This window comes from Cornus florida, unplaced genomic scaffold, assembly GCF_030987335.1.
Source record: "Cornus florida cultivar Cherokee Brave unplaced genomic scaffold, ASM3098733v1 CherokeeBrave_3.0.0_Hap2_Chr02, whole genome shotgun sequence".
Classification (NCBI taxonomy): domain Eukaryota; kingdom Viridiplantae; phylum Streptophyta; class Magnoliopsida; order Cornales; family Cornaceae; genus Cornus; species Cornus florida.
In genome coordinates, this window is record NW_026775572.1 from 58231522 (window position 1) to 58247275 (window position 15754).

Here is a 15754-nt window from a genome sequence, read left to right on the forward strand (position 1 = left end):
ACCGAGCAAATCTTTGTTGCCAGTGCAATCATCGATCATGCCTCTAATTCGCGAGCGGTGGTGGTGGTTTTGATTGTTGGTGGTGACAGCGGTGGTGGGTTTCTCTGATTCGTGAACAGTGGTGGCTTTTGCCTTTGATCTCGTTGCTTCTGATCGACGGCAGTGGTGGTGATTGCTTCTGATTGTTGGTGGCGACGGCGGTGGTATAGTGGGTTTCTCATGAAGGGGGCGGCAATGGTGGTAGGTGGTGTTAGGACAGAGAGGGTATGGGAGGGATTAGAGATAGAGAGAGAGGGTATGGTGTGTTAGAGAGAGTTTGAGGGGCAAAAACGAAACTTGCTAATACACGATATCTTTTATTTTTTTATTAAAAATAAATACTTTAATTTTAAGATTAAAAATGTAAATTTATATTAATTCTTATGGTCAAACAGTCAGTATGGACCTCTCTGTTATATTGCTATTCATATCCTAATGGCTCTCTGTTATATTGCTATTCATATCCTAATGGAAGAGATGAAAACCTTGGGGTGGTTTGTGTAATTTGTCCAATTTAAAAATTACATTTGACTAAAATACTGATATGAATTTTTAAAAACACTATTCATTTTAAGCTGATACTCAAACTGCACTTTTTATTGTTTAAAACCTCATCAATCCTCCTTTTACCAAAATTGGTATCAACTACAGGTAACAACTACAATTGCTTCTTTGTTTTGAACTTTCACCGTTTTCTACATCCTTATACACACTTGAGACCTAACAAATTTATCAATTTTAATAAAAGTAGATTTATCTCTTTTCATATGGTTATTACAACCATTGTCAAGATACCACATATTTTTTTGAAGTGTGGCATTAAGGCATTTTTTCATAAAAGTTGGCTTGGTTTTTAGGATTGTACCAACTATCTTTTCTTTATGTCTATATTTCAAAAATGTTGCCTTTAGGAATGTTGATATCCATATTTTTGTACCAACAATCCTGTTCAATATGACCATTCTTTCTACAATAATAACAAATTAGAATTTCACTATTACATTTCATGTATTGTCGACCTTTTTCATTGGATTGATTCCCTCTTTGCCCTTGAAATCTGTGATTTTTTCCTTTCCCATTTGAGCCTCTTTTAAATTCCAATTTATTACAACCTCCTACTTTAATCTCAAGTAAATAATTCATTTCTCCAATGCATTGTGGACCTTGTGGTCTATTGAACTCTTTGGCATAAGAATCATTATTCTTTCCTTTTTGTTAGAACTACACAGCCATTTAAGAGACATTTTTTCTTTTTTTCTATTTTTATTTTGCAGAGCTATAAATAATCTTCATCTCATTGGATATATTAACTTTGCCTCTACCACATGTATTTCAGGTTTATGAGCCCAATTGTAAATGGTGAATACCCTCTCACCATGCGATCTCTCGTCAGAGAACGACTTCCAAATTTCTCTGCAAATGAGTCTGAGATGCTGAAGGGGTCATATGATTTCATTGGCATAAACTACTATGTTTCTTTGTATGTAAAACATGATGCCAACTACAGTGCTGTAAACTTAAGTTCCACAACGGATGTTAGGGTCAATTTCGTGTGTAAGTTCCTCAAACTTAATACTTTCGGTATTAGTTGGATTCAAATTTATAGTGTATCTTCCTTAATTTGTACTAAAAAAAACATGATATTTCTTTAATTCTAGCTGCGAGAGATGGGGTCCTTCTTGGCGAGCAGGTATGTGAAAATAATATGTTTTATGTTGATAATAATTTACATAAAATATTTCCCGGGTTCGAACCCTAACACTTCATTATAAGTCCTAATTTAATTAGTACTGTCATTGTGAGGCTGGTTGCAGCACCATCGGTTTGTAACTTGGGATGGATTCAAAAAACCCTACCCAAGGGAAATAATAATAATAATAATGTACGTGAAATAGTGATTGATGGTCCATTTTTATGTTTTGTTTGTTCAGCTGGGCTCCATGCTGGTTTATCCGAGAGGGATTTGGCAAATTCTACTCTATATAAAAAGAAAATATAATAATCCAGTTCTTTATGTTATGGAAAATGGTAACTACTTAATCTATTAGGCGCTTTTTTTGTTTCCCCCCTCCAAAAGTCATATAGATTTTTATATATACCATTTTGACACTATATATCCCTTATTCTTTTGTAGGGTATTTTGAGTACAGTAATGCTTCATTGTTTCTACAGCAATCCCTCAATGACAACTTCAGGATCAAGTACCACTATCAACATCTGGCATTTACTCTAAAAGCAATCAAGTAAGCCTTTTGAAGCTTCGATAAAGATTTTATTTTATAGTTGAATTTTTTAGAATGACTACATATGATTTTTCTTCTATTTTTTTATTTTTTTTAATAATTTTTTTGTTTTCTGTTCATATATAGGAACGGCGTCAATCTGAAGGGATACTTTGTGTGGGCATTAATGGACTCTTTTGAATGGGTTTCGGGTCACACTATTCGTTTTGGCATCAATTACGTAGATTTTAATGATGGGAACTTAAATCGATATCCAAAACTATCATCCCAATGGTTCAAGAATTTCCTACAAAAATAAGGACATAATATCCTTGTCATATTTAAATGCCTATGTAATAATGTTGAATTGTGCTTCAATCAATGAGTAAGGTATTAATTTCTTCAGCGTAGTTCTTAAATGATGTTGATGTTGTTAGTGTTGAAATTCTTTATATTTGATGTATGAATGTATGATAGAATTTAACAGTTTGACAAATTCATTTTTTTTTTTCAAAAAAGGAGTGTTTTTTTTTGAGTAAAAACAATGCATTGAGAAAATGCACTTCGGATATGGCCTAGTGGTTTACTTGCTAAACTTTGGAGTTTAGCAAACCTAAGGTTTGGAGTTCGAGTCTCGCTAGGTGTTCTTTGTGGCTAGACTTCGCTGACCTGTAGTGACTTATCCGGCACGGGTGAGGAGGCACCATTCCGAATCTTTGGAGATTAGTCGGATTATTGAGGGGCTCTAAGTGTTCGTGTCATCCCGGACACCCCGAATTAATAAAAAATAAATAAATAAACAATGCATTGAAAAAAATCTACTAACTTTAACTTTTGAGTCATTGTGGTTCTCGGCTGAAAATCTTCGTTTAGGGATCCGAAATTGCAATTTTCTAGAGGTCTGTTGATTATTTCAGGACTTTTGTTTGAACCCGAAGTCGGAATGCTCTCAAATTTTATATTTAATAGTTTTATTTGATTAGATTTCTTTCTCTATTTTTCAGAATATTTAGAAAAAATTTAGGCTTATTTTTTAATATTAATGTCCTTATGAGATTAATATTTTATTTCATTATAAATATATGTAATGTACGTATAGAACGGAATCACGTATTCAATTATCAATACAATTATAAGATTTTTTCTGAATTTATCTTTTATTTTTTGAATTCAAAATAGATACTTTGTGAATTCAAACTAATATATTGTTTCTTGTTAATAAACTTAACTTTTGCTTACGTCAATATTATTAGTATTTGTCTTTCATTTATTATAAATTTTTACATGGATCCGACGTTCAAACTGGCTGATCTGATGTGAAGTTATTCAAACCGTATGATTTGATTTTCTTATGGAGGTTTATGGTCCGGTTTTGGCTGCAAACACTGTTAGAATCACTTTGGTTCATGATTATTTAGAAGTTCAAAAGGCCAAATGAATTTCATAAGCCATTTTACTTATATATTTGTTTTTGTTTGATTGGTCGGTAATATTTTTTACCGTAGTTAGACTTAGCACCATAATAAACAAAGTTTATATAAAAAAATAGGTTTATTAAGTGCAAAAAAAATTCTCGTCATGTATAAGATGTGCAAAAAATCACCATATTAAAAAAAAAAAAAATGCGTATAAATTCTGTATTATCCATCTTTTTGAGCCCAAGTTGCTCCCTAATTATCAATTTTAACTAATTTTATTTATAAAAATTTCAAAACACCCTCTACTAATATAAGCAAAGAATTTAATTTTATTTTTTCTCTCTCTATCGCGATTCTAAAATCTATAGTCACCACTGCCACCGTTTCGTTAAGTCCGTTTACACCCAGTTCTGTGCGCGCCGGACTCCATGCTCGCCGGTGAGAAGGTGTAGTCAACGCCTACATTCCAACCATCACCACCACCCTGTACCCACCCGCGAACCACCATCACCATAACCATCATGAACCACACCAGAACCCACCATCTTCAAACCGCATTTCAGATAAAATTGGCAAAATAAACCTACAAATCCAAACCCAATGTCGCATAGATGGAGAGGTTCAAGAGTTTCAATGTCGCCGCCATTAAAGCCATTGATGGATCCCTGAAATTCGTGGTAACCCCGCGACACTTCGAAGCGAAATTTTCAATTCTTCTCTGGCGATTCGAAGTGATATCCCTGGAATTATCAACAATAAAAATGAGATCAAAGAACCCATAAACCCTCGATTCAAAGTCTTTCAGCACAGAAGGGCCATTATTCCTTGTGTTTACTTTGGATATTAATTCATCTCTATTCTTAATTAAAATAATATACATATGCATACTAATTGCTCCAAGAGCAATATACTCACTTTTATCCTTAGGATTTAATTCAAAGGTTATTAAGGAGAATAATTATTTTAAAAAATTAATATTATTTAATATAGATTCTTAAAGAAGAAAAAAAAAATTAAAAAATAAAAATAATAACTATGAATTACCATCACCCTACCGCCACTGTCCCCTCTACCCCGCCACCACCTCCCCCACCACATGCACCACCTCTACCACCATCATACCGCCACCACCACTGCTACACAACCACCACCTACACCACACCACCTCCACCCAGTGATGGGTGGCAGTATGATGGTGATGGAGGTGGTAGTTTAGTGGGGATGGAAGTGGCAGTGTTGTGGTGTGGTCGGGAGATGTGATCGTGGCAGTGGGGGAGGAGGGGGTTGGTGTGACGGACCGACAGTGGTGGAAAGGTGCACAGTTAAAGTTCAATCAGATTAAAAAATACTATTATTATTATTATTTTTAAAAAAATATATCCAATATAGTCATGTCATAATTAATGACTAATTAAAAGAAAGATAATTACCTAAAAATAATAATTATTTCAAATAACCATTCGATTAGATCCTAACGTTATGAGTAAAAGTTAGTATATTGCTCCGTACTCACTAGAGAGTAATTGAACACTAATATATATATAACTTCTTTGATACTCTTTTTCTATTAATGAACTCTTTGATTACTACTATTTTAGTATTTTTGAGGATTAAACTTTGTTTTTCTGGTAGTGATTTTAGAGAGAGAAAGAGTGAAGACTTGCACTGATATAGAGAGAAAGTAATCTGTAAAAGAAGAGGGAGACAGAGAGAGAAAAAGGAAAAGAATTTGCCGGCATATCTCGCCAGTTCACGGTGGTGTCGTTGGCCGGAATATGTCCAAGTTTGTGTCGTTGAGCGGGAAAAAATATGGCTGGAAAGAGGGGATTGATAAATAGAGGAGAGAGAAAATATTTGCTTATCCATTATTATTTTTTAATTTCTTTTATGGGGTATTTTAGACATTTCAATTGAGAAATTGGCAAAATGTCTTTATTTGCACAAATTGAAACACCAGAGGATTTTTTTGCACATCTTATATATATGCAAAAGTGTAAAAAAAACAAAAATAAATAAATAATATGAAAATTCACCAATTGAGTAAAATACCATCCCTTTTGGTATAAAGGTTTGCTCCACTGTATTTCAGCTACTATGTCATTATATATTTACCAAACTATTCCTTATAATTAACTTTTAAAAAATATATAAAAATATATAAAAAGCAAAATATCTTTTTTATTATTATTATTATTTTATAATATGTAAATCGGCTCAACAACACATGCACTATTTAAGTCAAGGATCTGGTAGCCTTCCATAATAAACTGATGCATTACATGATCCTAAATTGACTACTCATACAGTTAGTAAATGACAGAACTTTCAACAAAGTATCCAAATTTTTTTTTTTTTGTTATTTTATTTTATGTCTTATGTTTTTTTGGAAGTCTATTTTCTTGCAATTTTTTTGTTATACAGATGATGATAGTTCAAAGTACCCGTTTGGAATAGATTAGACATATTGTAAACATGTGTCATCAAGTACTCTAAAAAAAATCATTCCCTATGAGATTTTGTTTTTTCTATTGTAAAATGACATTTTGGATTTTATTTTATCTTTGTCACTTTAATTTAATAATTTTCTTGTTTTTTCTTAATGTCTGTATCAGGTCTTTTAATTTGCAGGATGGTCCACACTGATTATATATTGAAGTAACAAAAACCAAATTAAATAGGCATTTTTAGATTTCTTAGTTTTTTTATTGACAAAACGTTTACCAATTTGACTCTGGTTGCCACAAAATCGTCAGAGTTTACACTTCAACAAGATAATTTATGACATCTTGAATGACGTGTGAATATTTGATTATCAAAATTAAAAAATATTAGCTCATATTGCCTCGATTGTAATTTATTTGCTTCCAATTATTGTTGGTCATGAACTCTATTTTTTAATTATTATCAAATAAAGAAATATTTGGATGAATGGTTCTAGTTTAAAATACGAGCTGTTAGTTAGTGTGATTATGCTATTGTGTTAGCTCTTGGTCTGATACTCTAATATGAAAAAAAAATTCCTTTAGTTTTGAGAATTTCACACGGAGAATGTCCAATTTGGTCATTTTAAATTTGGATATTTTTTTAAATAATTTAAGAAATTTGTTGTAAGGGTGTGTTCGGTTATATGGAATTGGAGCCTTGAAATTGAAATTGGAATTGGTAGAATTTGATAAAAACAACTGAGAAAATTGAACCAAAATTTTCTCAAATTTCACCAATTCCAATTCAAATGCTTCAATTTTATGCAGTCGAACACACAGCTGCTTGGAATTAGAGTCTTGGAATTGGTATTGATGGAATTGGGGAAAAACAACTCACAAAATTGAACTATATTTTTCTCCAATTCTACCAATTCCAATTCCAAAGTTCTAAATTGAACTAAGAATTTTTAGGTCTTTGCAAGAAGTTAATGTGTCATAAGGTTTTTATTTGCATACTTCTTAAACTTGAGAAGGTTTAGTGAAAATGCGCAGTATATGCTCTCGATATTGATACTAGAGGAGTGTTTTGTGCCCTTTACCCTTTCTAGAATATATCAATACCCCCAACCCCCAACGAGGATTTGAAACCTATATCTATATTTATACTATTATTAAATGTGCAAAGTGTTTCAGTATTTCAGTATTTATTTATTAATATAAAAAAAAGAGTTTTTATAAACACAAAATTACCTAAAAATTATTTAAAAAGTTTAATTCAAATTACAAATTACCTAAAAAAATTTATAAAAATTAATTTAAAGAGTTTAATTCAAATTACAAATTACCTAATAAAATTCATTTTTCTTGTCCCACATTGGTTTTAAGTAAAAATGATTACATGGAAGCCTCTTATAAAACTATAGACCTATAGAAATAATAATCACACATTTCTTGGCCTTTTGGCGAAGATCAAGTATAGTACTAAATGTTTTTGGGTCGGCCTTCTGGCTAATCTTTCTTGGTCTTTTGGCTAAGATTAAGTATACTACTACTTTCTCGGCCTTTTGCCTTTCAGTATTTATTTATTAATATAAAACAAAGAGTTTTTATAAACAAAAAATTATCTAAAAATTATTTGAAGAGTTTAATTCAAATTACAAATTGCCTAATAAAATTTATAAAAATTAGTTTAAAGAGTTTAATTCAAATTACAAATTACCTAATAAATTTTCATTTTTTTCTCCCACATTGGTTTTAAGTAAAAAAGATTACATGGAAGCCTCTTGTAAAGTATAGACCTAAAGAAATAATAATCACACCTTTCTCAGCCTTTTGGCTAAGATCAAGTGTAGTACTAAATTTTTTTGGGTCGACCTTTTGGCTAACCTTTCTTGATTTTTTGACTAAGATCAAGTGTAGTACTACTTTCTTGGCCTTTTGACTTTTAGTATTTATTTATTAATATAAAAAAAGAGTCTTTATATAAAAAAAAAATTGCCTAAAAATTATTTTAAAAGGTTTAATTCAAATTACAAATTACTCAATAAAATTTATAAAATTAATTTAAAGAGTTTAATTCAAATTACAAATTACCTAATAAAATTCATTTTTCTTATCACATATTGGTTTTAAGTAAAAAAGATTACATGGAAGCCTCTTATAAAACTATAGAACTAAAGAAATAATAATCAAGCATTTTTCGACCTTTTAGCTAAAATCAAGTATAGTACTACTGTAATGTTTATGATATATATATATGTGTGTGTGTGGTGTAGAATTAATGTTAAAAAGAAAAAAAAAATCTTTTAGTAGTGGGACCCACCACCACCTTTTCGACTTTTGAATGGTCAAATGGTTATCCTTTTTGCCTCATTTCTTTCCATCATCTCTCGGCAGTCGCTCTCTCATTTTTCTTCCGTTTTTCTTTTTTCTTTCTATAAAAACTTCAACTCTTGATTAATCTTCAACCATTGGGAGTTTTTGGGTGCCGTTTGCGGCAAATCGGAGAGTACGGCGAAATCTACACGTTGATATAAGCAATTTCTCATTCAGTGCACTCTAAGGATTTCGAATTTTTGGACCCATTTGGCTTTATTTTTGCACCTAACTGAGGTAAGGGTGCTTTAATTCATGTTTTCTTTGATCTTTTGTGAATTTTTCCTCTAATTTGATTATAAGCATAATCAATTTTAACAATTTGGTATATGTTGTTGTGGTTGTTTGTAATTGAGTTGATGGATGTATTATATATGTTAATTGAACTTATAATTATGATCATATATTTGGTGGTTAAGATACATGCTTAGTATTGACATTTTAGATGCTTCAATGATTTTTAATTATTAAGAAAAGTGATGTTAAAATCATAAAAATAAATGTTAGGATTTTCCTTAATAATGTGATCATGATGTAGATGGAATGTATGGAATTTATTGTAAATTTTTCTTGAGAAATTGTCATGATGCTAGATATATGATGTATATCTCTGTGTGTTATGTGTAAATAATTTACGTGTGTATGATTTGTTCATTGGATATGGAAAGCATGATTTTGTGATTATGTCCTTATTTAATATGTGTAATTGTAGAAATTTTGTTGACTTATGTAAAGATTATGGTAATTTGTGAAGCATGAAGCATTCATGCATCCATTGGGAGAGAAAAATGGGAAAAGTATTTTTTAAAACCAATAAAATTGTTTTGGGGAAACGTTTTTGAAAGTGTTTATGAAAACCGGACGCCTAGGAGGCCCCTAGTGGTCCGTGGTGTTAGTATGGTCTAGAAGGGGGTATGGTTGAGCCAACTAGGCCGGATGCGATGCCTTGGAGGTGACTTGTGGTCGTGGATAGTTAGTCAACCCTCCATTCGTGACGCCTTTGAGGTGCCTTGGGTCAGATTACTTGGAAGTTGAAACGGTATTGTTTTAGAAATGGGGAGCGACATTGCATGGCATGGCATTGCATTGGCATACATTGTATATTTAGTGGTTAGATGACTTGCGTACGTATTTGTTAATTATTATCATTATTTTGCTTATTTTTCCTGAGATATAATCCCGTTCTCTCATAACCTATTCATTGTATAAATTCGCGGGGTCGTAAGAGGTGTGTCTTAGATGCTTCCTACTGAGCTTTATGCTCACCCCATCATTTTAACATTTTTCAGGTTACGGGAAGGAAGTGGCTGGTGACATTCCTCCATAGGTTTGAATGAGTTAGTGGACTATTTTATTATCTCTTATATTTGTGATTTCATTTATTTTGTATAAGTTTTGGGATGACACGTACATTATGTATCGGCCTTAGAACTTACCATAGTGCCCTTAGACGACCTTGGATTCGGGTAAGAACCTGGTTAGCGATTCCAACCCTCGGGTTCGGGTCGTTACAAATTTGGTATCAGAGCAATAGTTCGAAAACCAGTAGGACGACGGGTATAGGCCTACCTAGGGTTGTGTGGAAGGTAGATTGCATTATTTACGTGCTTATGTGTTAAAGTATTTATTATCTTAGAAGTATGCTTACTTGCTTAATTGCTTATGTATTTACGATTTTAAAAGGCATGTTTTTTGCTAAGTGTTCACATGCTTAAATGTTTAATTGCTAAAATGTGTGTTATATGGCTATGACGATGAAATGTATAAATAATTGAAAATATATTAATTATGATATGATGACAAGTGTGATTTAAGTGGTAATGGCAAGTGGTAGGCACGGTGTGTGCAGTTTTATTTTAAATGATAATATGGAAAGTAGTAAGTGATCGGTTGATCAACTATACATCAACCTTCACAATAGCACGAATCATTATAAAATAGGGCTATTGGTCGGGTAAGTCGAACCACTGGGACTGCGCTAGTCTAAGGCAACCTAAGTGTCTAGAGTCATTCTTAGGATGATGAAGGGGTGTTCATAGAAGTTTTGTTTGTTGTCACTTAAATTAGGAATTCAAGGTGTATAAAACACTAATTTGCAAGGAATTTAGGATGGAAAGATTAAGAAGAGGAGACTAGGGAAGTGAATCCGTCTCCATCCCTATACATATGCTAGATTAGACCTAAATTGGGGGAAAAACAACATATGATGGTCAAGACTTACATAGCAACACATGGTTGCCATATAAGTAATCAAGAGGTACATTAGGTCTCAAACAAGTATAATCCATCAAAAGATAAACATGTTTAGGCTACCTAACTAAGGTGTAGCTTATACACATTTACTTAAATGAGAGATTATCAAGTTCTTGACAAAATGATAAAGCACATGGAGTTAGAGATTAAGCATACACCATCAAAGGATTTCCTAAGCAATGGTTTATCAAAGTCACCTATCAACATGCCATGAAACCATTTCATAACCTTGCTTCCACTCTCACCATGAAAAACTCAAGCAATATGATTACTCTAAGACATCATCTAAGACAAGATAATCAACTTAAAGAAATCATCCATACATGTATCAACATTCATTACAACAAATGAGGTGCTCTTGGTTATGAAAAAATCATAAAATATACATGGCAAATCCCCAAAATAGACTATCCTAGGACATGCTTATAAGGGAGGGACTTCATCACCTCCCTAGAGAAAGAGTTAGTTACCCATTGCTAAGCTAGAAGAAGAAGAAGCTCCATCCAAGACTCCATTTTCGTGCTCCTACTGTAGCACTCAAGAACACCCTCCTCCTTGCTCTCTTCTCTCTCCTCTATCTTGCTAGAATATATCATCATGATATGTGTGGCCTTCCTTGCCTTATCTCCTTCAACAAAGCTCTCTCTCTCCTCCAAAAAAACATCCCCAACCACCTCATAAAGAAGTAAGTAGAAAATAAGGAAACCAATGCACAAGTGGCTGCCAAAATGAGAATTCCCGAAGGCAATTCTGCCCCAAATTCGAGCACTCTAAGCAAGGCCTCGAGCACTCGAAAATGGAGCAGATTGCTCCATGCTTGCTTTGATTCGCCCGGACCTACTTTGGTAAAACAGCCATAACTTTGCGTTCCGAACTCCGAATGATGAACCGTTTAAAGATTTGGAGAGCTGATTTAGATCTTTAAAAACTTCATGTTTTGATAAAGACCCAAATCTCAAGTCTGGTTGGTCGAAAATGGGGAGAAAGGCAGTACTTCAGTGCTGCCAGACAGTTCTGCGCACCTCTGGTAGCAAGGCCATAACTCTCTGGTCCGAGCTCCGAATGATGAACTACTTGAAGATTTGGAAAGCTGATTCAGAGCTCTAAATATGCTATTTTATAATGGAAGTCCAGTTCTCGAGTTTGCAAGGTCAAAATGGCGAGCAAAGTCCTGACTCCACTGCTGCCAGAAATTCAGAATTGTGCCTTTTGATGGCCAAAACTCCACAAAGCCTTGATTTTGCTCCTTTTTTGGCAAATGGACTTGAAAATATATACATACACACAAATGAAGATAATCTACTTAAATAATCAAACGATGGACTTAACTAATGCAATTTAGGGCGCTTGAATATACAATATTCGGCGCTTATCACACCCCCAAACTTACATTTTGCTAGTCCCTTAGCAAAACTACAATGAAAAACTTAATGAAAAGACAACCATGGGCATGCTACTACAAAAATATCATCCATGGTAAAATGAGATAGATACATAGCTCAAATACAACTTGAAACAGATAAAAACTGGAGATGGAGTCATTGGGAAAACTACCTTGCATATATGAAGCATTGATACAAAAATTGGCTAAATACATTTCCACATACATGCATCAACATCATCATCCATATAAATAACTCAATTGTCATCTCTTAAATGGAAATCAACTCTACTTCAGTGAAAGTGAATTGGATTCTCAACATGCGGCTTTTACTTTCTTTTCCAATTCCAAGGCATAAGTTTTCAAATCATTGAATTCCCCTTTAAATGAGGTCCCTAAGGCATGATTTTATTTACAAGACGACTTTTGTTGCTTGTTGACAATTTATTGCAACTCATAAGCGAAATATAGAATGGTTGTGCAATGCTAAAGTCCCTTAAGCTTTCTAACCAACCTATGTAGCAAGCGTTAGGCCAACAACTCCCAAACCAGATGGCTTTAGGGTGTTAAGCGTAGAGACACTCCAAAGGGCTTAATAGCTCAAGTTGGAAAGGCTACGAACTCTAGCGAACCATGTTTATTACAATTTTTTTGAATGACCGTGCAATGTTTAAGTCCTTTAAGCTTTCTAACCAACCCTTGTAGTAAGCGTTAGGCCAACAACTCCCAAACCAGACGGCTTTAGGGTGCTAAGTGTAGAGACACTCCTAGGGCTTAATAGCTCGAGTTGGAAAGGCTACGAACGTCAACTGGTCATTTTTTTTCTTTCTTTCTCAGTTTTTTTTTTTTTTTTTTTCAACTTAAATCATGCCAAAGATATTCATCTATCAGGTTCATCAAATCAGATTAACTAGGCCAAGGTCAAGGTTGATCAAGTTGCATGCCTCACAGTTAAGTTTCCAATGTGCATCTGTGCATTGTGAAGCTTATAAGAGTGTAAATCCAGCAAGAATCTAATTGAGACATTTATACGGACTAATTTGAATCTACATGATCATTTCAACTCAAATTTTTCTTTATTTTCAAAAATGTCAATTGCTTCTATACACAAGGTATTAAACACATGCTTCATCTCCGACAAGTGTCAAGTTATACTATCATTGCTTAGCAAAAATTATGAAACCAAAAATGCATAAATGCACCCCCAAACTTGAATGTCACATTGTCCTCAATGTGTGAAGACAAGCATACCCAAATAAGAGCAAAGGGGGGAAAAGAACAATAATACCAAGTGGAGTGACGACGACGTAGATGTGCAGCCATGTGAGTGCGCAACGGCGTCCCCCAAACTTGGACATGAAGACCTATCAAAACACAACTAAAATATACATGGAAAAGCATAGGTCTCGTAAGAAAAACCAAAACAGAAATAAAAACTCTAACCTGAAGTTTAGTGCAAGATGAAAAGCAAAATAATGCCAAAAAAATTGATTTATTTATTTATTTAGTATTATTATTATTAGTATTATGTCTATATATATATAAATATATATGTATATATATATATTTTAAATTTTAAAAGTTAACTTCTTTTTTTTTTTTTTTTTTTTTTTTTTTTTTTTTTTTTTTTTTTAAGATATGCATGAGGGGTTGGTTGCATGAGAGGTTGGTTTGGTTGAGAGGTTGGTGTGCATGCAAAGGGGTGGTGAGGTGGTTGTGGTTAGAGGAGATGAGGTTGAGAGAGAGGGTGATGCAGGTCATGGAGTTGGTGTTGATGGTGGTTGGGTTTGCATGGGGTTGGGTTGCTTGGTGTGGGTAGGTTGGTGGCAGGGTGGTGGTTAGTTGGCATGCAGGGGTTGGCCTGGATGGAGAGATGCCGAGAGGTTGAGAGAGGTTGAGTGCTCGGGTGGTGAGTGAGAGAGCTTGGGTGAGGTTGAGAGGGGGTTCGAGCACTCGAAGTTGGACTTCGAGTGCTCGAAAAACTGGTAGTGGCTGCGGAACTGAAATACTGAGAGGGTGGTCGTGTGAGCATGGGTGGTTGGGTGGTTGTTTGGTTGAGAGAGAAGGTGGGGGGTTGCGAGGTTGGCATGAGGTGGTTGCCGAGAGAGAGAGAGAGAAGGTGAGGTTGGTTTGGTTGATATGGTTGGTGCATGGTGAGGGGCATGCATGCATGGGGCTTGGGAGTTGGTTTGGTTGATGTGGTGGTATGCCGAGGGTAGGTGATGGTTTGGAGTGTGGATGAGTTGCAGGCATGGGGTTATGGGTTGCTGCTGCATGCTTGAGAGGATGAGGGTTGGGGTGGTGTTGTGTGGGCTGTGAGGTTGTTTGGTGTGGGGGTGGATGCCGAGAATGAAGAGTGAATGAGGAAGAGAGATGCCGAGAGGGGGTGGGGTGTTGCAGCAGGTTGGTTGAGGTGAGGGAGTGAGGCTTTGGTGGGTTGGTTTTGTTTCGAGATAGAGAGATGAAGAATGAGGGATAGAGGAAGGTGGTTGCTGCTGGGGTTGTTTTTCAAGCACTCTAAGCATTGAAGTAGAGTGCTCGAAGATGGGACAGTAGGCTTGGGGTTGAGTGAGGAGAGAGTGGGGTGTAATTCGAGCACTCGACATGGGGTCTTCGATTACTCGAATTAGAAGCAGTAGCCGTGGAACTGAGGTAGGCAACTGCAAGCACTCGAAGCTTGGTCCTCGAGTGCTCGAAATTAGGACAATGGTGCAAGCAAGATTGGAGGCAGTACCGAGCACTCGACAGGGAAGGTAGATTGCTCGAAATCATAGCAGTAGCCTCAGGATATTTGGTTTCGAGCACTCAACTGGACATCTTCATTGTGGGTTGACAATGGGCACTATTGCATGCATTGGATGCATTTTCATGCATGGTATGCTAGCATGGATGAATGATTGCATGCAAAAAAAAAAAAAAAATTCATTCTTATGCATGCATGAATACATGCATTTTTCATCATGGATGCATGCATGAATTTTTTTATTCTTATGCATTGCATGAATGCATGCTATGGAATCATTAAACTGGACTGCAACATTGAGATGGAAATTGTAAACCTCGCATGGCATTAGAAAGTGGCAACTTCATTCCCATGAAGGTATGCATTTTGAAAATGTGGCAACATTTTTCCATGAATGCAACCTTCCCATGCATGGAAAAAATTTTGAAAATTTTTGCATGTCATTCCATGTAATGCATGGGGAAAGTTTTAAACTTTGCATGCGGCAACCTAAATTCAAGCTATGCATAGAAAAATTTTGAAGCTTTGCATGGCATTCCCATGCATAGAAGAAATTTTTGAACTTTTGCATCGCAACATCATTCCAATTTTAATGTAGGGAAAATTTTTGAAGCTTTGCAAGATAATTCCAATCCAATGCATGGATGGAAAATTTTTGAAACTTAGCACTTTATCTCTAAAGCATGGAAAAAATTTTAAAATTTGCAAATTCAGTCCATTCCACTGCATGGATGGAAAATTTTTGGAAAAATTGTCAAATTGCTCAACATTTCTAATGCCTGGATGAAAAATTTTCAAACTTTGCATTTCATCTCCAATGCATGGAAAATTTTGGGGAACCATGATCCAACAATGCATTGAAAATGAGAGGTTGTGCACATGAGTTGCATGCCAAAGAT

General features: G+C 34.6%; 1 protein-coding gene and 1 pseudogene across 1 annotated transcript in view; both read left to right on the forward strand.

Annotated features, from left to right (window-relative positions):
• The window catches only part of LOC132295080 (beta-glucosidase 24-like), a 31883-nt gene extending 29303 nt beyond the window's left edge, over positions 1 to 2580 (forward strand). Inside the window, exons 9-13 of the mRNA XM_059793156.1 lie at positions 1376 to 1593; positions 1698 to 1729; positions 1971 to 2067; positions 2174 to 2282; positions 2409 to 2580. Of these exons, the coding sequence (XP_059649139.1) occupies positions 1376 to 1593; positions 1698 to 1729; positions 1971 to 2067; positions 2174 to 2282; positions 2409 to 2580 (628 nt within the window). The remainder of the gene's footprint in view (positions 1 to 1375; positions 1594 to 1697; positions 1730 to 1970; positions 2068 to 2173; positions 2283 to 2408) is intronic.
• A 5338-nt stretch (positions 2581 to 7918) lies between these two features.
• LOC132297665 (U2 spliceosomal RNA) lies at positions 7919 to 8050 on the forward strand (annotated as a pseudogene).
• The last annotated feature ends 7704 nt before the right edge of the window (positions 8051 to 15754 follow it).